We start from the raw sequence: 19,993 nt of genomic DNA, 5'->3' as shown, positions 1-19,993 counted from the left end.
GCTCAACATCACTCGCCGTCAGGGAAATACAAATCAAAACTACAAGGAAGGGTGCCTGGCTGGCTCATTCGAAAGGGCATGTAACTCCTGATGCCAGGGTCTTGAGTTTGAGCCCCATGTTGGGTGTAGAGAATACTTAAATAATTTTTAAAAACCTACAATGAGATATCGCTGCACACCTGTCAGAATGGCTAAAATAATACAAGAAACAGTGTTGGTGACGATGTGGATAAACAAGAACTCTCACGCACTGTTGGTGGGAATGCAAACTGGTGTGGCCACTGTGGAAAACAGCATGGAGGTTCCTCAAAAAAATTAAAAATAGAATTACCACATGATCCAGTAATTGCACTGCTTGGTATTTACCCAAAGAATACTAATTTGAAGGGATATATGCACCTCTATGTTTGTTGCAGCATTATTTACAACAGCCAAATTATGGAACCAGCCCAAGTCTCCACTGATAGATGAATAAAGATGTGGTGTGTGTGTGTGTGTATACATATAATAAAATATTATTTGGCCATAAAAAAGAATGAAATCGTACCATTTATAACAACAACACGGATGGATCTAGTGGGTATAATGCTAAGCGAAATAAGCCAGGCAAAGAAAGATAAATACCATATGATTCCACTCATATGTGGAATTTAAGAAACAAATGAACAAAGGGGGGGGGGAAGCCAAAAAAACCCCCCAGACTCAACTATAGAGAATAAACAGATGGTCACTGCAGGGGAGGTGTGGGGGAGGAGGGGAATATGCGAAGGGGATTAAGAGTATACTTATCTTGATGAAAACTGAGTAATATATGGAATTGCTGAATCACTATTGTACACCTGAAACTAATATAACGTTGTATGTTAACTACACTGGAATTAAAATTAAAAAAAAATTGTCTCCATTACATCACAATGTGAAAAAATCACGTTCATTAATATTACCACCATCTCACTAAAAAGTCTTCAGGTAGTGAGAAGCAATTAAGCTCACAACGGTGGTTACAAGCTTCCTTAATTCTAATTTTTGCTTTTGAAATCTCAAATTTTATCACTGACAACAAATACAGTCACAGTTGTTTTCTTTGGCTCATTTGAGAAAATGTCTGCCAAATACCCACGTCAGACTATCCAGACTTTGTCAGTCACTCTCTCAAATAAACAAGAAAAGTTCAGCTCCCAACTGTATCTCTTAAGACCGTTTTCCTTGAGATAAACGTTAACATTTGAGGATGCAGAAGTGCTTTCCACGTGCTTCCCATCACATTACACAAAATGTTAAACAGATTGTGTACTCGATGGTAGAGATCTAATATCTTTACTGCTTCATCACTGACATTCTTAGATGACATTCGCATTATATTACTACTGTGAATGACAACTGTGAATCTGGTGCCATTACCTTGATTCCTGTCAAGGTATCATCAGTATTACCCACCATTACCTTTGTGCCACTGATGCAAAAATGACGTATTATCACAAATAGTTTTGACCTCAGAGTCCTCCTAAAAAAGCATCAGACACCCCTGGGAGTCTACATACTACTGTTTGATAACTGCTTTTCAGGTTCAAACCTGAATATACATCAGAACCTTCTGGGTTAATGGTTAAAAGTACTTGGAGCTAGTGTTTGAAAAATCATTGCCTACAGTAACAAATCCATATGACCCTGTATAGAAAGGCAGGGTGGCAGAGACCATGGGGGCAGCAGGCAAGAAGAAAAAAGATTATTTAACAAGTTGACCCATGATCTATTGGCCACATTTATTCTTTTACTAAGTACCAAATGTTTTACATAGTATTTGTGCCTGCACAAAGTAAGCATTCATCAAATGAATGTTCATTCATTTCTAATGCCCATTTACACTTAATTAAAATTACAGAAGTATAATTACAGATTACATTTAGATATACTTATAACATGTATTTAAAAAAAAAGTATTCCTGGAGTGCCTGGGTAGCTTAGTTCGTTGTGCGTCCAACTCTTGGTTCTGGCTCAAGATATGATCCCACAGTTTCCTGGGTTTGAGCCCCACATCGGGTTCCATGCTGACCGTGTGGAATCTGCTTGGGATTCTTTTTCTCTCCCTCTTTCTGCTCCCCACCCCCCAACACTGTCTCTGTCTCTCTCAAATACATAAACTTAAGAAAAAAAAAAGTTTAAAAAAATTTCCTGAGTGTTATTCGAGATGTACTGAAGTGGCATCTCTAGAAGTAAGACCTACAGAGCTTAAGGTGAAGTACTCTTAACCATAACTCATGAGGTCCTGATATGCAGTCAGGTTTAAAACCATTAACTAGCAGTTATCAAAGAATGGTCTGAGGACACTATGGGGTCCCTGAAACCTTGCAGGAGGACTTTGAGGTCAAAACTATTGCTATAATTATTTTAGAGAAAAAAAAGAGAGAGAGAGAAAAAAAATCATTCTTTTTTTTTTTTAAGTTTAAGAGAGAGAGAGAGAGACAGAGAGGAGAGAGCACATTCATGGAGGGCAGGGGCAGAGAGAGGGAGAGAGAGAATCTCAAGCAGGCTCCTTGCTGTCTGCACAAAGCCCAGTGTGGGGCTCCAACTCATGAACAGTGAGATCATGATCTGAGCCAAGATCAAGAGTCAGTCGCTGAACCAACTGAGCCACGCAGGCATCCCAGTATTAAAATTCTTTAATCTTTACTAATGTTTGGTGGCTGAATTTGCATCTCTTTGGTATTAAATTCTGCACAAAGAGAACTAGTTTCCCTGAGCATAAAAATAATGTTTATTACAAATAGTCTTCCTTAAAAAGATCTTACTCAGGCTGATAAAGAAATAAACTAAGTGCACTGATTAGATGATTTAAGTAAAGGAAGGTGCCAAAAAACTAAAACAGTTATAATACCTGAAAAGTACTTTAACCTTTTACTTCTAAATTGAGATAAATTATTGAAGGTAGAAAACGTTCTTTGTGTGAAATAACATTAGGTACTCAAAGAGTCCCTGGTCTTCACCTAAATTATACAATTGTCACCAATTTTTGTTTCCTTTTTGGTGTTCTCCAATAAGCTAAAACAAAACAAAACACAAAACAAAACAAAAAACCCCACAAAAACCAGAACAGTCTTGGATTATTTTACCACTGTATCTTTCTTTTTTAAAAAAGAATTTTAGGTGATGGGGCACCTGGAGGGCTCAGTTGGTTAAATGTCCAACTCTTGATTTTGGCTCAGGTCTTGCTCTCATAATTTGTGATTCTGAGCCCCGCATTAGGATGTGTGCTGACAGCACAGAGCCTGCTTGGGACTCTTTCTCTCCCTCTCTCTCTGCCCCTACCCCATTCACACCATCTCTCAAAATAAACAGACTTTAAAAAAAGATTTTTACTAAGACTAATGAAAAGTCCTGCATTTTTGCATGCCAAATTATTTGTAGAATGAATAAATTATTTATGCAGCATCTACTGTGGGGCAGGTACTGTGCATAAGGAAAAGCCTCCACCCTCATGGAACTTGTATGTTAATGCAAGAGACAGGTAATAAGTAAATGGCAACAGTTTCTAATAAAGATACCACCAATTTAAACTGAATAATCTGAAGAGTTTAAAAGAATATATAAATTGTAAATAACAAGAAACACTGTGGAAAAAACTGGGAGGTATCAGAAAGACAAACAGCTTTTTTCTGACATCCACCATATAGTTGCTCTTTCAGATATACCAGTATGCATGCAGCAGTCTAGAGAGGGCACCTGTTGACTTAGTTTGAATTGTTTACTGGAAATTTGCACTACTGAGTCACAGGGAATAGAAGTCTTTTCAAGTAGGGTATGAAAAGAGGTCACACAAAACATGACCTATTTATATGGAAGGTGACAAAGATTGCTTTCTTCATTTTATTACAATGTAAACTGCACAGCTGCTGCCAGACAGCTTCAAATCAAGTCTGTGGCTGGCACAGTATATGGACTGGCTCACGCAGCTCCATTCAAAGCCCCTTTCCCACAAGAGCTTGCTACATTTCCCACACTACTCTTCAGCTCCGGCTCCACAGGAGGCCTACCTCCTCTCAAACAGATACAATTCCTTGAAATCTGAAAGGCAGAACAGATACCAGGTGGAAGCTGTGCGTCCGTTTCCAGCAGTGACTCATTAGAGGCATCAGACTATTCAGGAGCAGCTACAGCTGAGATGCCTGCTCTTCAGCTTCTATGTGGGCTGAGAGGCGGAGGCAGGGCAGCCCTTTTACTCCCACAGGTTCAATCACAGACAGTGACTGACGAGAACGACCTGTGGCAGCAGTTCTTGACCGCTCCCCAACAGCGGCACAGCTATAAACTCCACTGCCGAGCCAGCTCTGCCACACAACTGGCACGTCTGGAGGCTCCACTGGCCCTTCCAAAAATTTTATGAGCGCCCGACTTTCTTTTCTTTAATTCCAGTATAGTTAACGTATGGTGTTATATTAGTTTCAGGTGTACAATATAGTGAGTCAGCAATTTATGAGCACCTGCTTTTACTGTATTAAATCTTTGAACTGTACACAATGGGTTCTTTTAATGAACTCTTAGTGATGGTGTTTAAAATAAAATGCCTAAAAATCTTTTGATTTTGCCATGGGACTAATGAAGTCAAGATTAGATAATATTTTTCTTAAAATAATTTGTTTTATAAGATGGGTACTTTTTTGGTGAAAAGTAGCCAAACAGAAGTGTGGATACGTGTCTGACTTCGGCTCAGGTCGTGATCTCATGGTTCATGGGTTTGAGCCCCGCATTGGGCTCTGTGCTGACAGCTCAGAGCCTGAAGGCTGCTTGGGATTCTGCGTCTCCCACTCTCTGCCCCTCCACTGCTCACACTCTGTCTCTCAAAAATAAACATAAAAAAAAAAAAAGTGTGGATAAGAATATCTGCAAACATCATGGAAGTGACCTCTTGAAATCTAAAATTTTGTAGTTACCTCAATGTGCCTCAGTGATGGACTGAGACAGTACAAAAAGTATAAACAAATATTATAAACAGGAGAAGGATTAAAAAATTTTCTTACTTGACCGCAGCAAACACATTATCTCCACTTTGAACAATTATGCAGTTTTTCTTTGCTTCATTTGTACCAACATATACAGGAAGTTCATCAGGAGAATCCCTGTGTAAGCAAAAGATATTAAAAATTTAGTTGCCCATCATTTATCAGGCAAATAGAATTTTAGACCTATAGACAATTTATGTCTGCAGGTTTTTAAGAAATTGGGACAAATTTGCCAGGTTTAAGCTCTAAGTTTCTTAGGAATATCTCCAATAAATCTTGCTTATATAACAGATCTAAAATTAAAATTCTTAGGACCTCGTTACTTTTATATCTAAATACAAAGAAAGGGAGAATAAGGCCTGTCAAAAGTAGGGGAAATTACACACAATCCTCTCTACCTTAGTTTTATAGTCTGTGAAAAAAGGTAGAGAAACAAAAACAAACAGGACAAGCAGAATTATAAAACATGAGAAGGAAAGGGATACAATTCATACATATAATCAAATCATTTTACTTTACAATAAAGGATACCAATACACAGCAATGAAGTGACTCAGCCAAGGTCCTAGTAAATTAATGGCAAAGCCAGAAGCAGAATCTATGTAACCCAATTCCCAGCGCTTTGTGCATTCTACAGTACCACACTTCTCACTAGGCAGGTTTCCTCTACTTCCTGTATTATCCCACAGTCGATCTTCAAACAGCATCTCTACTGATAGAAGTGGCCAAGGTATTTTTTCTCTCTCAAGGTACTTCTATTTCTTAATAGTCTAAGCATTTTGCATATCCATTTAATCCTTTTAACATTCCCATTAAGTATGTACAATTATTATCCTCATCTTACTAGAGGAAACTGGGTAAACAGAAACTGAGTCATAGAAAATCACAATCATTAAAGGTGGCTGGCACATGGTCACTCAGATAATAGAACCAGTCTGACTCCACAGCACATTCTTATTTCTACGGCCCCTGGAAGCACAGGGCTAATTTAAGCCATGACAGCTGCTCTAAATTAACTTTCTTGGGCCACAAGAGTGTTTCTGAACCCAAAAGGTAAAAAAGTTTATAACCACAAAGGAAAAACCAGTGAGGTTCAACCCTGAAGAATTCACTCATCTTAGGGTAGGCTACAATGATATTATCAAGAACATTAAATGCCTATGTATCCACCAAAAAGAGGAAAACATGCCCTTCACCTTGAGTCCAGTGAATGTCTACTTATATTCTTATACTTATGTATACAGCCCAGTAGCTGTATTTTGCAGAAGAAAAGATCCTTTACCTGAAATACCCCATGTGGAACTGAGTTTTATTATCTCCAATAATAATGGTCTGGAACTCAGGAGGATCATAGTAAAATCTCCAGTGAAGGTTAAAATTCAGGTTTGCTGACTTTTTCTTCATTTTATGTTTTCCGGCAAGGATATCATAAGGACCCACTAATCGAAGTCCAAGGCTTGTGGAAAGTGAATCTATAAAGTAAGTAAGTTTATTGAGACAATAACTTTCTGAAGGCAGACAGGAAAGGCCTTTCATTCGTAAACTATTTCTAAGAAATTTTCTTAAAAAAAAAAAAAGCTTCTAAAATCAAAGAGCTTCAGTTACATTTGAAGACATACATAATGAAAAATCAGAGCAATGAAAATGTGGCACTCACATTTAAGATTCTCTCTTAAATTTACAACTGATTACATTTCAAACATTTCTGCTGTCTCTTATTTTAGACAAAGCCAGATAGTTTTGTATTCTCATGGGCATATTAGAGCTTCAAATACTTACGTTGTCTCATTACTATGTTGTTATTAGCCTAAAATGTTTGTAGCATACCCATATTAAGGAAGAAATAAGACGGACAGTAAGTGAATGTGCATGGAGGGTAAATAATTTATTTAATAAAAAATATATTTAATGAAAACATTTCCTTTCCCTTCCTCCTACACCTCAGCCAACTATCACTCTCAATTCCCTTGCCTTTGGCCAACCCTAATTCTGGATGATTGCATCTCTTCTCCAACCACAGATCACAAAGGGAGAATGCTAAATAAAACCAGTCAGTGTGCATGTCAAACATATCTTTTTATATCAGATGGGTCCTTGTTGCTTCTTTAAGAGAGAATAAGCACTCCAGGCAGGACCTGGATATGCAAGGAGATGGGGATTGAGAGAGGAAGAAAATTCTTGGAAGAGGTGACAATACAAATAAAGGCATAGAAACAGTTTATTCAGAGGGGAAGAATAGTTCAGCTTATTTGGAACTTAGGGTAGCATACACTGATTTTTTTTTTTTTTAAGTTTATTTATTTTGAGAGGGGAAGAGGAGGGGCAGAGAGAAAGAGATGGAGAGAGAGACAGAATCCCAAGCAGGTTCCATGCTGACAGCTCGGAGCCCAATGCGGGGCTCGAACTCAAACTGCAAGATCATGACCTAAGCTGAAATCAAGAATGGGACACTTAACCAAATGAGCCACCCAGGTGTCCCTACACTAATTTTCAAAGTAACAAAAAACTAAAGTTATCCATCTTATTAGCCAGTCATAACAAGGTTAATAGTCTGATATACAATAACAATGTTTTCCTCCTTCTATGAACATACAGATATTTTAAAGACAATCATGCTGTTTTATAATGGTTGTTTTCCATTCTATCCTCAAACTTTCTGAATATTTTTCCATGCTATCAAAAATTTTTTCCTAATCTTTAATAGCTTTATGATATTCCATTATTGAGACATTAACCATTTCTAATTTTTTTTACTCTAAACAATATTTCAGTGAACATCTTTGGGAATACACGTTGTACAATCATATTTTTAGAAAAGTTGCTGCACACTTTAAGTGTTTTGCTATATTGCCAAAATTGTTATCTACCAATACACATTTCCATCAGTAGTATACAGGAGTGCTTCTCTCCCACCTGTTAAAACATGTAAACAGCACAAAATGGTGAAAAGTAACTCTGTCACAATTATCAGTTTTTTGTGCATTCTTTCACAGACGGTACATAAGCACAGAGAAAGTACATAGGAATACGTGTGTCCTTGACTTCTAAAAAATATATATGAACGGGATGGGGGGGGGGGGTCACCTGGGTGGCTCAATAGGTTAAGCGTCCGACTGTTGATCATGATATCACATCATGATCTCACAATCTGTGAGTTTGAGCCCCGTGTCTGGCTCTGTGCTGGCTGTGTGGAGCCCGCTTGGAATTCCCCCTCTCTTTCTGCCCTTTCCCTGCTCGTGCTCTCTCAACATAAACTTAAAAAAAAAAAAAAAATACAAACGGTAGCATACTCTACACATTTTTTTTTTCACTTGACATATTTTAGGCACAATACTTTATTATATAAAATCTACCTTGTTCTTTTAAAACTATGAATATCCAACGATAGATGTGTTACTGTTTAAGCCATTTCCCACTTTGTTTCAATAAATTTGATTGAAATGAACATTTTTAGTTCATCTAACCGCCAAGTTCCTAGAACTGCTAAGTCATACTAAAACTCCTGCAACAAATCAAAGTACTTGTTTTCCTTTAAACCCTCATCAAAGCATGTTGTGAAATTATTTACCTTTGCCAGTATAACAGGGGATAGTCACATATTATAGCATTATTTTTCTATTTCTTAGAAATATCTTTGAAAAAGTTCCTTTTCTATGAACTGTTTAGATCCTTGCTCCAGTTTCCTACTGTCTTTTCCACTCGGAGAAGCAGAATGATTTTGGAGCAACTCACCAGCTGGCTTTTCAGGATCAAGCTCTTCACAGAACTTCCAGAAGTGATAGAAATCTTCAGGCAGAGAAAGCTTATAATGATTTTCTACTTCTTGTCGAAGGTCACTGGAGACATCAGCTTCACAGGATTTACTCTTCTTCACATCAACTGTGTTTTCACACTGAAAGTCAGTATACAAAACTTTGTTTCTCCAAAAGTAATTTTGGCAGCTTTCCTTGCATAACAATATTGCTCATTTCTGTTCACCCAACTCTGAGATATACATTTTCCTTAAAACTCTACAAATGGTATTTCTGAATAAAATCTAGAGATTCATTTGGGCAAAGAAAAAAGGAAAACAGTTTATAATATACGGCGGTCAAGAAGGATACACACAGTAAGTCTTTAAGTATATTTCTCTAAGATAATGGAAATACAGAAAATAAAAAAAAACAAGTATAAAAGGCAAAGAACAGGAAGGAGAATAAGGAATAGGAAGGTTTTGCCTTCTTTGAGTAAATATGTCATCATGCCCCTTTAAGTACATTCAGTGATCACACCGGAAGCCAACTGCAGAAATAACTAGATAAAAGGGGATTTACTAGTTAAAACATTTCAGAAAAAGGTCTTTAATACCAGGACTAAGTTATGACACTCATCTTTTAATATCCCTGCAATATGGTCATTATGTAAGTATGGTAGGTTTTATAATGCCTACTTGATAAATTTCCATAAAGGTTATGGTCAGTTGGAGGTTATGCTTAGTTGAAGGTTACGTATCTTTAGTTTTCTCAGTAGCAGTTTTTTTCTTTCTAGGAACCTCGATCCTTTCTTTTTGGATTAAGTTTCTTTTTATTCTTCCTTTCCACCTGTATCAGTGCTTTTCCATTAGGAACGATTTTGCCTCCCAGGGGACACACTTAATAGTCATAAATTTAGGATAGGGTGCCACTGACATTCAGTGGAACAGAGGCCAGGGATGCTGTTAAGCATTCTACAATACACAGGGTCAGCTCCCTCAACAAACACTTACCAGGTTCAAAATGTTCATAGTGCAAGGCTGAGAAATTCTAACCTAGACATTTCTCAGATTTTATTTTCCCAGTAGGCTCAAATTTATTGACGTTACTTTATGTATCAAAGTCTATAAAATTTATTTATGAATCAGTTGACACACACAAGAATGTTCTTGGGTCGGCTCAGTCGGTTACGTGTCCAACTCTTGATTTCAACTCAGGTCATGATCTTACAGTTTGTGAGTTCCAGTCCTGATGGGGCTGCGTGCAGCCTGCGTGGAATTCTCTCTCTCTCTCTCTCTGCCCCTCCCCTGCTCATGCACAGACACGTACTTGCTCTCTCAAAATAAACATTTAAAAAAAAGTTCTTGATAGCACTGTTTCTAAGACTAGGAAACGCAACAAATGAAAATGCCTATTGACATGAGGATGTAAGGTTATAGGATTTCAAACAGTGGAATATTCTGCTTAGTGAAAAGAAAAATATAGCCACACAGAATATAGATCAGTCTTAATACAATGTTGAATGAAAGAAAAAAGTCCTTGAAGTTTATATGCAGCATGATAGCCTTTTTATGACACTTAAAAACAATAAATAAGTTTGAGATAAAGCTATAAAAAGAAGACAAAACATAAAACTGAGAATGGTAGCTACATAAATGGGGGTGACAGGAAGCCAGGCAGAAAAGATAGATGATGAACACAAGTATAGCTATTGTGTTTTAGTTCTTGGGTAGGGCAAAGGGTTCACAGATATTTTTTATATTGTTAAATAAGGTAAAGAGGACCATGCATTGACCAATAATTTTTTTTTTTTAACGTTTATTTTTGAGACAGGGAGAGACAGCATGAACGGGGGAGGGTCAGAGAGAGGGAGACACAGAATCTGAAACAGGCTCCAGGCTCTGAGCTGTCAGCACAGAGCCTGATGTGGGGCTCGAACTCACGGACTGCGAGATCATGACCTGAGCCGAAGTCGGATGCTTAACCGACTGAGCCACGCAGGGGCCCCGCTCATAAAACAATTTAAATTGAAGAAAAAGGCTATTGAAATATGCATCTAGGAGCACCTGGGTGGCTCAGCTGGTTAAGCATCTGATTTCAGTTCAGGTCATTATCTCATGGTTCATGAGTTCTAACCCCACACTTGGCCTCTCTGCTGTCAGTGCAGAGCTCGATTTGGATCCTTTGTCCCCCCTGTCGGCTCCTCCCTTGCTCCTTCACTCTCTCAAAAATGAATAAATGTTTAGGGGTGCCTGGGTGACTCAGTCGATTAAGAGTCTGTCTGACTCTTGATCTCGGCTCAGGTCATGATCTCATGGTTCATGAGCTGGAGCTCCACACTGGGCTCTGCACTGGTCAGCATGTAGCCTGCTTGGAACTCTGTCTCCTTTTCTCTGCCCCTCCCCCGCATGTGCATGCTCTCTCAAAAGAAAAATTTTTTTTTAACGAGTAAACATTAAAAAAGAAAAGAAGGGGTGCCTGGGTGGCCCAGTTGGTTGAATGTTCGACTCTTGATTTTGGCTTGGGTCATGGTCTTGCAGTTCCTGAGTTCGGGCCCCACATCGGGCTCCATGCTGACAGTGTGGAGCCTGCTTGGGAATCTCACCTTCTCTCTGCCCCTCCCCTGCTTGCTATATCTCTAAATAAATAAACATTTAAATACATTAAAAAAGAAATATGGATGCAGAAATGTTGATAATAATAGTAAAGATAATAAAAACAATAATAATAAATGAAACTTATCATGCACTTACCATTTGCCAAGTCACTGTTCTAAGCACTTTCTATAAATTAACTCATTCAATCCTCACAATTGCCTTATGAGCTAGATACTATTACCCACATTTTACAAATGAGAAAAATGAAGTAACTTCCCTTACGTCCCTAACTGAAAGTAGAACGGTTAAACCCAGATGAGCTGGCTCCAGAGCACAGATTCATCCACTTTATGCTGCTTCTGCAATTACATACAAAAGAGTAAGAACATATGGGCGCCTGGGTGGCTCAGTTAAGCGTTGTACTTTGGCTCAGGTCATGATCTGGCAGTTCGTGAGCTCAAGCCCTGCCTGGTCTCTGTGCTGACAGCTCAGAACCTGGAGCCTGCTTCAGATTCTGTGTCTGCCTCTCCCTCTGCTCCTCCCTTGCTCAAGCTCTGTCTCTCTCTCAAATAAATAAATTAGGAACATATCAAGTCCTGACCTATCGTCCCTTATGTTTTCACAGCAGTCTTTGGTTATGCTTTCAAAGACTGGCTCAAACTTAAGACGTTAGAAAGAAAAGCCTTAATCTACCTTGCTGAAAGACAGTTTTGCTTAATGGTTAGGTTGCCTGGGTTGACTCTGGACTCTTCTGCTTTCCAGCTCTGTCACCTTAGCGAAGTCATTTAACCTGTGCCTTATTTTCTTATCTACAAAAAGGGCATGTAATACCTATATCACAGGTTTGTTAGGAGGAATAAGCTGTTTGTGAAAATACACAGTAGTTGTAGCAGATAATAAATACTAGCTATTACTGTTAATTATGGTCTCTATAAATTCATTTTCATCTTTGTTTTATTTCTAATACTATCACTCAAAGCAGTTTATAGCACCTTCAATGGGAGATAAAGATTTTTTCAGCTTTGTCTTACCTCACACACTAATTTAGTAACCTCAAATCCCCAATAACTAGAATTTAGTGCAGCTGTCCTCTTCATTGGCTACACTCATCCTTTACCCCTGTGTTCCTAGAAAGCATGACCCAATATAAATAATGCTCAGGCCCTCTACCAATTAAGCGAACACTGTCCTGCTTTATCCAGTTTATAATCCAGAGGGAGTCATTTTTCTGAAAACTTTCCTCATCACAATGACATTTCTTTCCTGCCTGAGTCTCCTAATTGCTACAGCAGTAAGGAACTTCTGAAATCGTAGAACAGGATGAGAATTTGCATTTAATTTATGCCCCGCCCCCCATTAGTGCCTTTATAATCAGGTCCCTCTTTCCCATCTACCAGACTCCAGTCAGGCAGAACTCCGCTGTGCCCAAACATCCTCTACACTTATTTCTCTTTTATTTCTTATCTTATTTCTCTCCCTGCCTTAAAAAGCCATTTCCAGCTTAAGTTGCCCTAAAAGATTTCCTTAACAACCTCCTGGGACTTAGATCCTCCTTCAATGTTTCCCCAGCACTTTCTACGCAGCAGCGTTACAATACCAAACAACAAAAAAAGTTAAAGTAAAATGTTCATTTGTGCCAAGTTGGGGGCCATACATGGGGGCAGCGGCAGCATGATTCATCCTGAAACCGCGGCGCCCGGGCAGAGCCTGGCATATAATCAGTTTCCAATCAACATGTTGCTGACTGAACGACTGAACCACTGGTTGTCTTACGCGGCTTCCCCCAGGAACCGCAGCACCGGGAGGAGCGCACAAGAGGAGACAGGACTACTTCTCTGGTCCAAACCCCAGCAGAGCGGGAAATAGCAGCCAGGGGCAGACAGTCGTTCCCAGGCACACAGCAACCACTCAATGACCACTGGAGAAATGCAATGTGCTGCCCCTTGGTGCCCTAGCTATTACCCAGAGAGCTCGGCAGAGCTCACACACCCACTGTGGCAATACCTGCTGCCCCTCCCCGCCGGGTCTGCGTTTCCCGCCGCCGCCGGCCATTCTGTAGTCGCAGTGCCTGTGGGGTCCCGCGTCCCGCCGTTGCTTCCGAGCGCCGCCAACTGCTTCCGGTTCAAGAGACACCAATCAGAAACCCTGTGCTGCCAGGGCCACGCCAGAGGGAAAAGCCTCCACCGTTGCCCCGCCCCGCCCCGCGAGGCTCCAGAGGAGGAGGGCAGAGGCCCCGCCCACTTTCCCACCGGGCACGGGGGGCGGTGCCGCTTAGATCCACCCTTATTGCCTCACCGCGCAAGCTGCTGTCGCGCAGACTAGCTGCAGGGATGCTCCTGAGACTCCACTGTACCGAATTTGGATCCGTTAAGGTGATCCGGACTTCCTCTTTAGGTGTTTACTAGTGTCAAGGCTGGATGTATGGCACTGCCATCACCCAAACCCTCGTTTTTCCTTGATTTATATTTATTTAAAGCATTGAATGTTGTCTTCCTCTTTTCCATCTCTCTACCTTCTCCACTATACTATTGCTACCTAACAGTAACTCTTATTTTCAATTATCTCTCAGAAGGAAATCAGTTTCTCTCATTCTTTCTTACAATTTGGATTGTGTTCTCTACACCCTGCTATGCAAAGTGTACCCCCAGGAGCATCAACATTAGCATTTTGAGGAGAGCTTGTTAAACATTCGGGACCTAGGGTGCCTGAGTGGCTGAGTCAATTAAGCCTCTGACTCTTGGTTTTTGCTCAGGTCATAATCTCACGGTTTGTGGGATCCAGGTCCATGCTGACAGGCCACAGCCTGCTTGAGATTCTCTCTCTCCCACTCTCTCTGCTCCTCCCCTGCTCGCAGGTGTGCATTTCCTCTCTCTCTCTCTCTCTCTCTCTCTCTCTCTCAAAAATAATTGAACTTTAAAAAAATTCAGAATCGCACACTTACTTTCTCTAAAAGACAAATAAACTTAAAAAATTCAGAATCCCACACTTACTGAATCAGAGTCCGTATTTCATCAAGATCCCCCATTGATTCGTGTGCACTCAAAGTTTGAGAGGCACTGCATTCAAATGATCTCCTGGTGCCTCCTCCAGTGCTGACATTCTGGAAGGTCTTCTGCCTCATTCCTGAAAGGATTCTTTATTTCCTGAATCTCTATCTTCCCTTTTCTTGATTTTATACCATAGCTTTGTGGAACCTATCCTCCGTGAGTGATCCCCTCCCCCTTTTCATTAGACCTTGCATGTCTGTACTGTCTTTATTCTGGCTGAGTATAGAATTCTCTGTTGAAAATAATTTTTAGTCAGAATATTAGAGGCCTTGCTTCACGATGGTTTACCTTCCAGTATTGTCATTACCTGATGATTCCTATTCTTTATAGGTAACTTTCTTTCTTTCATTTTTTAAAAACACATTTATTATCTTATAATTCTGGAAGTCACAGTGTAAAATCAGTCTCACTGTACTAAAATCAAAGAATAGGGAGACATTTACCTACTTCATCCTCAAGTAATTTCTTTATGTGTAACCTGTTTCTGTTTTGTTTCATCTCAAGAAGTTTTAGGATTTTCTCTTTATTCCCAATGTTCTCAGACACCATCATGTATCTTGGTTATGGGTGTTTCCTCATTTTTATGGCGCTGGTATTTGGTAGGTTGTATTTGATCTTGAAACATATGTCTCGGTTCTGGAGATTTTTCTGGTGTTATCTATGGCTAATTTTCTCTATCTTCCCCCTCCCTCATTGTATGTCTTCTTTTTCGGAAATTAGTTATTCAGATGTTTGACCTTCTTGAATGATGTTTTTTCTTATTTGTCTGTTCTATTTTCTATCGCCTTTTTCTTCTTGTTCTACTTTGCAGATAATTTTCTCGATTTAATTAGACAAATATATCAAATTATTATTTTGTTTTTTTTAATGTTTATTTTTGAGAGAGAGAGAGAGAGAGAAAGTGTGTGTGTGCAATTGTGGGAGGGAGACAGAGCATCCAAAGCAAGCTCTATGCTGAGAACAGAGAGCCCAATGTAGGCCTCAAACTCACGAACCCAGGAGATCATGACCTGAGCTGAAGTCAGACTCTTAACTGAGCCACCCAGAAACCCTGGTATCAAATTATTATTATTCTTTTATTATATAGGCATGCCTTGGAGATACTTTGGGTTTGGTTCCAGACCACGGCAATAAAGCAAATATCACAATAAAGTGAGTCAAATGAATTTTCTGGTTTTCCAGTGCATATAAAGTTAGGTTTATACCATACTATAGTCTACTAAATATGGAATAGTATGATGTCAAAAAAAATGTACACCCCTTCATTTAAAATATTGTAGTACTAAAAAATGCTAATTATCATCTGAGCTTTGAGTGGAATCTTTTTGCTGGTGGAGGGTCTTGCCTCAATGTTAATGGCTGCTGATGGATCAGGGTAGTGGCTGTTGAAGGTTGGGTGGCTGTGGCAATTCCTTAAAATAAGACAACAATGAAGTTTGCTGCATCAATATGTTGCTGGGTGAACTGGGGAGATCTCTGGGCCCTGAGGCCTCTGCCCAGCCCATGCCCAGGATGTTGCTGGAAGCTCTTGGTCTCATTGCAGGAAAAGAATTCAAGGATGGACCAGACACATTGGTTGAGTGGCACAAGTGAAGAATCTATAAAAGAGACAGTACACTCTGGAGCTGTGAGGGTGGGCAGCCTCAAGGAGAGCTGCCTCCCCAGGACTAGTCTCTATCCTTTATTGACAGTTGTTAACTAAGGCGTGGAATATTTATTACCTGGGTAGGGGATTTTTTGGGAGCAGGGTTTCATGTATTTTCTCCCTTACTTGGTCAGGGTCTCTGGCCTTCTTTATCTTGGGTCTGTCTGGTTTGATCTAGCTCCTTGTGGCTTTGTTTGTGGAATGCTACCAGGACAGGTTGCTAACTTTTCTGATAAAGGGCCTTGACTTCTCCTTTGCTGGCCTCCAGGCATCCTGAGAAAGTCTAACTACCTGCCTACTCTGGAATTCCCCCCTCAAGGGCCCTCTGGGCCCTCAAAATCTTTCAAGGGAAAATGGGTGACAATCCATCTTATGTAACTACTTCATGCTTGTATGGGGCATTGACCCTGCCAGAGGGCTCCAGAAGTCCTTGCTATCTAGGTTTTAGGAAACCTGGAAAGACAGTGGAGTAGAAGGAAGCTGTAGATTGTTCAAGGGGGTGTTGGTAGGCTTCATCTTCATGGGGGATATAGGTTGGAATGCCTGGTACATCATCATCTGGAGATGAGATTGTTGGAGTCTGGAAAAGACAAATATGACAAGAAAGTTAAACAAGGTCCAAGAAGTAAAAGTGACAATATAGCCACTAGTGGACCTAAAAAGGGCAAGAACCAGGGTATAGATGGAAGCACCTCACATACAGCACTCCAAATAGCACTAGAAGTATCAGCTGCTTTGGTCATTTGATGGAGCCTTTTGGCTTGGTCATATAATTTTCAGATGTTGTCTTCCATCTGTCCAGTGCTGTTGACGTAAGTGTGACATATTCTGTTAATGACAACACATACCACGCCTTGCTCAGCAGGTAAGTAATCCAAAACCAGCCTGTTGTCCAGAACCACACTGGCCAAAGATTGGTGTGGCTTGGAGAGATCTGAGCAAGTGGATGCAGTGGTGAAAGTGAGTTTATCTAACATTGCTGTCAGATTTTGAAGAGTGGTTTCATGGTATACAAATCTCCTGCAAGGGGCTAGCACCAAGGGTACCTGCTATTCCAGCCAATACAAGGGCTATTGCCCTTCAGGCTTTAATGTGGGATCAGGTAGAATTACAGACTCCTGGGGGAACCACATACCCCGGTGTGTAACTGCCCCAATGTTTGAGGTTATCAATGCAAAGAAATCCTCAGGCCAATACGGGTTGGGTAAAGATTGGCTCCTGTGGGTTGTGAGGAGGATGTCCACAGATAAGGAGATAATTGGGAGGGGCATGTAAGGTTATTGGATAACTCACTATTTCCAGATTCTGGAGCTGCAGGACCCACCTGGAATAGTTATTGTGTATGCAGTGGGGGGTGGAGAAGTTCTCCTTTTATTCTAGGGAACATATAAACGTAGTTGAGAAGGGTAAAATTGGAATTGTCGTCAATGTGGAGTGGTGTCCACGTGGGCCATGATCTAAAACATGGGTATAATATTGGGGTTTCATGTGGATAGCCGGATCTGGCACAAGTCCACTGGGTGGTATCACAATCTGCATTATTTTAATTTTCTTAGCAAGCATACTACGTTTTGTACTCAGCACATTAAACTGAGATATTGGAAATGATTTGATGGTCCAAGAATCTTGAGTTATCCTGTGAGGAGGTGGTGTTATTTGCAGCTGACCTATCTTTTGGATTTGTCTGTGATGTTATTTGGCAGCATGGACTCAGAACTTAAGTAAAATCAGGGACTAATTCCTGAGATGTCTCGAGTAATGAGAGTGGATAAGTCCACACATGTTCCAATTTGGGTCAACAAGCATCTCTTCTAGGGGAAGAGAACTAGGCCCAGTATAGGTTTTTTTGGAGGAGAGTTATTCTGGGAGAATGAATGAGATAAAACAAGGTGTAAGAAGTGTCTTCTTGAGAATGTAAATGGCAGATCTAACAGCTGGAAAGGTTATTCCCCTGGGAGATGATTATGTTGGAAAGATTTATGAGAGAGTTTTCCCTCTACTCCTGTGAACCTGTGCAAGTTAGAGCGGTGGTGAGAATAAGATAAAATGTGATTTTTAGGGCTATGTCTGAGGATTAATAAGGAAATCAATTTAAAGGTCCATGTAGGCAAAGGTTTGCAATGAGGAGAAGCAGTAAAAGAAAAATCAAGGCAATAGCTAACAATACAAAACAAATATTCATAGTAAGATGTCAACCACTTGCCTTTTTGAAGATGTCATGTAGATCTTCCACAGGATTAGGAATAGGATGGAATTTCTTTAGTCTTTGGTTGTGGGGAGCCTGGAGCCACTGGTTTTATTCTATACAAACTAACCCAGCTAGTTACACCTTGAAGCTTCACTGCTGTTAGCGTGTGAAAAAGTCCTTAGCATTGGGACCTGGCAGAGCCCCTTTCATTTGGGGTCTAATTGATCTGAAAGTGAGCACTTCCACCAAGTTTTTAATAAAATCATGTCCCTTGTCCCCTGGCCTGGTCTGGGCAAGGACAGGCTCTTTCTTAGGCATGAGCAAAACTTTGTTGCTATAGTTTATGATGCCCTGCTGTATCTGTCCTAGATTGATTAAATGTTTTATAAGTCCATGTGTTTCTGAATCAAGCAGCAGATCTGCTGTAAAGAAAGCTCTCCCATACAGCATTTCAAAGGCGTTAAGTTGGAGGAGTCTTTTTGAGGCCATCCTCATTCTCAAGAAGGCTATGGGCATGAGTTTTGTCCAGGATTCTGAGGTTTCCTGGCAGTTTGGCCAAGATTGTTTTAAGGGTTTTGATTAAATCAGCCAATCTTTCCTGAGGATTGGAATCTCCAGGCAGCATGGAGGTGGTAATGAATTCTCAAAGCAAAAAACAGCTGTTGAGTAAGCTTTGCAATAAAGGATGGGCTATTATCACTCTATGGAGACTTTGGAAGCCCAAAGCACAGGATAATTTCCTTTAATAGGACTTTTAATACCTCTTGGACTTTTTCTGTTCTAGTAGGATAAGCCTTTATCCAACCAGTGAGGGTGTCCACAAAGACCAGGACGTATTTATATCCCTGAGATGGGAGCATTTGTGTGAAGTCTATCTTCCAGCCCTCTTCGGGGTGTGTGCCTCGCCTTTGGATGGGCTGGAGGAGTGGGAGGTGGTCTAAGCCCTCTTCCAGAGGTGTTCTTATAACATAGATCACAGGCCCTGGTGATAACTCTTCCTTGATAACCTGTGACACGCCAATTCCTAAAAAGACTCTATCAACTAAGGAGGTTAATGCTTCTCTTCCCAAATGAAAGAAGTTGTGTGTTCCCTTGATAATTTTCCATTGTGATGCCTAGGGAAGCATTACCTTTTGGCCTTGTGTCCACCATCCCTTAGGATCTAGTTGGTAGCCTTTCTGCTGAGCCCAGTTATTTTCCTTTCTGTACATTGGGGCCTTTGTTGGAGGATTGGCCCATGAGGGAGTAAGGCTGCCTGTATTGGGAGTGCTGCCAGGACTCCATTTTTAGCCTCATTGTCTGCTCAATTGTTTCCTGCAATAATATCAGTGTTTCCCTTTTGATGACCCCTGCATTGGATTATGGCCACTTCTGGAGGCTCCTGTACTGCTTAAGAAATCAAGGATCACTTGGTGATGTTGTACAGGGGGAGTATTTGGCAGTTAAAAGCCCCTTTTCTTTCCAAATGGTAACACAAACATGGAGAACAAGAAAGGCATACTTAGAGTCAGTGTAGATGTTAGCTCTTTTGTCCTTTCCTAGTTGTAAGGCTCTAGTGAAGGCAATAAGTTCGGCCTTTTGTGCCAATGTATTGGGGACAGACCTCCTGCTTCTATGACCTGGTGAAGGTCTACCTGGTAAAGGTCTGGCTCCTTTAATCCCTTTTTAAAAAACTGCTGCCATCAATAAATCATATATTGTCTAGGTTATCAAAGGTTGGTCTTTTAAATCTGGCTTACTGGAGTAGACCTGTTCTGTGGTTTCCACACAGGAGTAAGTTTTCATCTC

The 19,993-nt window shown here is 40.3% G+C and overlaps 1 protein-coding gene and 1 long non-coding RNA gene across 2 annotated transcripts in view; one reads left to right on the top strand and one right to left on the bottom strand.

The window, feature by feature from the left end:
- Positions 1-13,483, bottom strand: part of LOC106976518 (histone PARylation factor 1) — a 29,107-nt gene extending 15,624 nt beyond the window's left edge. Inside the window, exons 1-4 of the mRNA XM_027068819.2 lie at positions 13,330-13,483; positions 8,730-8,889; positions 6,280-6,469; positions 5,016-5,114 (exon numbers count right to left, since the gene is read on the bottom strand). Coding sequence (XP_026924620.1) covers positions 5,016-5,114; positions 6,280-6,469; positions 8,730-8,889; positions 13,330-13,377 — 497 coding nt within the window. The 5' untranslated portion in view covers positions 13,378-13,483. The remainder of the gene's footprint in view (positions 1-5,015; positions 5,115-6,279; positions 6,470-8,729; positions 8,890-13,329) is intronic.
- The window catches only part of LOC113602267 (uncharacterized), a 293,893-nt gene continuing 286,864 nt past the window's right edge, over positions 12,965-19,993 (top strand). Inside the window, exon 1 of the long non-coding RNA XR_008296039.1 lies at positions 12,965-13,697. This is a non-coding gene — a long non-coding RNA (uncharacterized LOC113602267). The remainder of the gene's footprint in view (positions 13,698-19,993) is intronic.

The sequence above is a fragment of the Acinonyx jubatus genome, chromosome B1 (assembly GCF_027475565.1).
Source record: "Acinonyx jubatus isolate Ajub_Pintada_27869175 chromosome B1, VMU_Ajub_asm_v1.0, whole genome shotgun sequence".
NCBI lineage: Eukaryota > Metazoa > Chordata > Mammalia > Carnivora > Felidae > Acinonyx > Acinonyx jubatus.
This window is presented reverse-complemented; position numbering and strand designations above follow the sequence as displayed.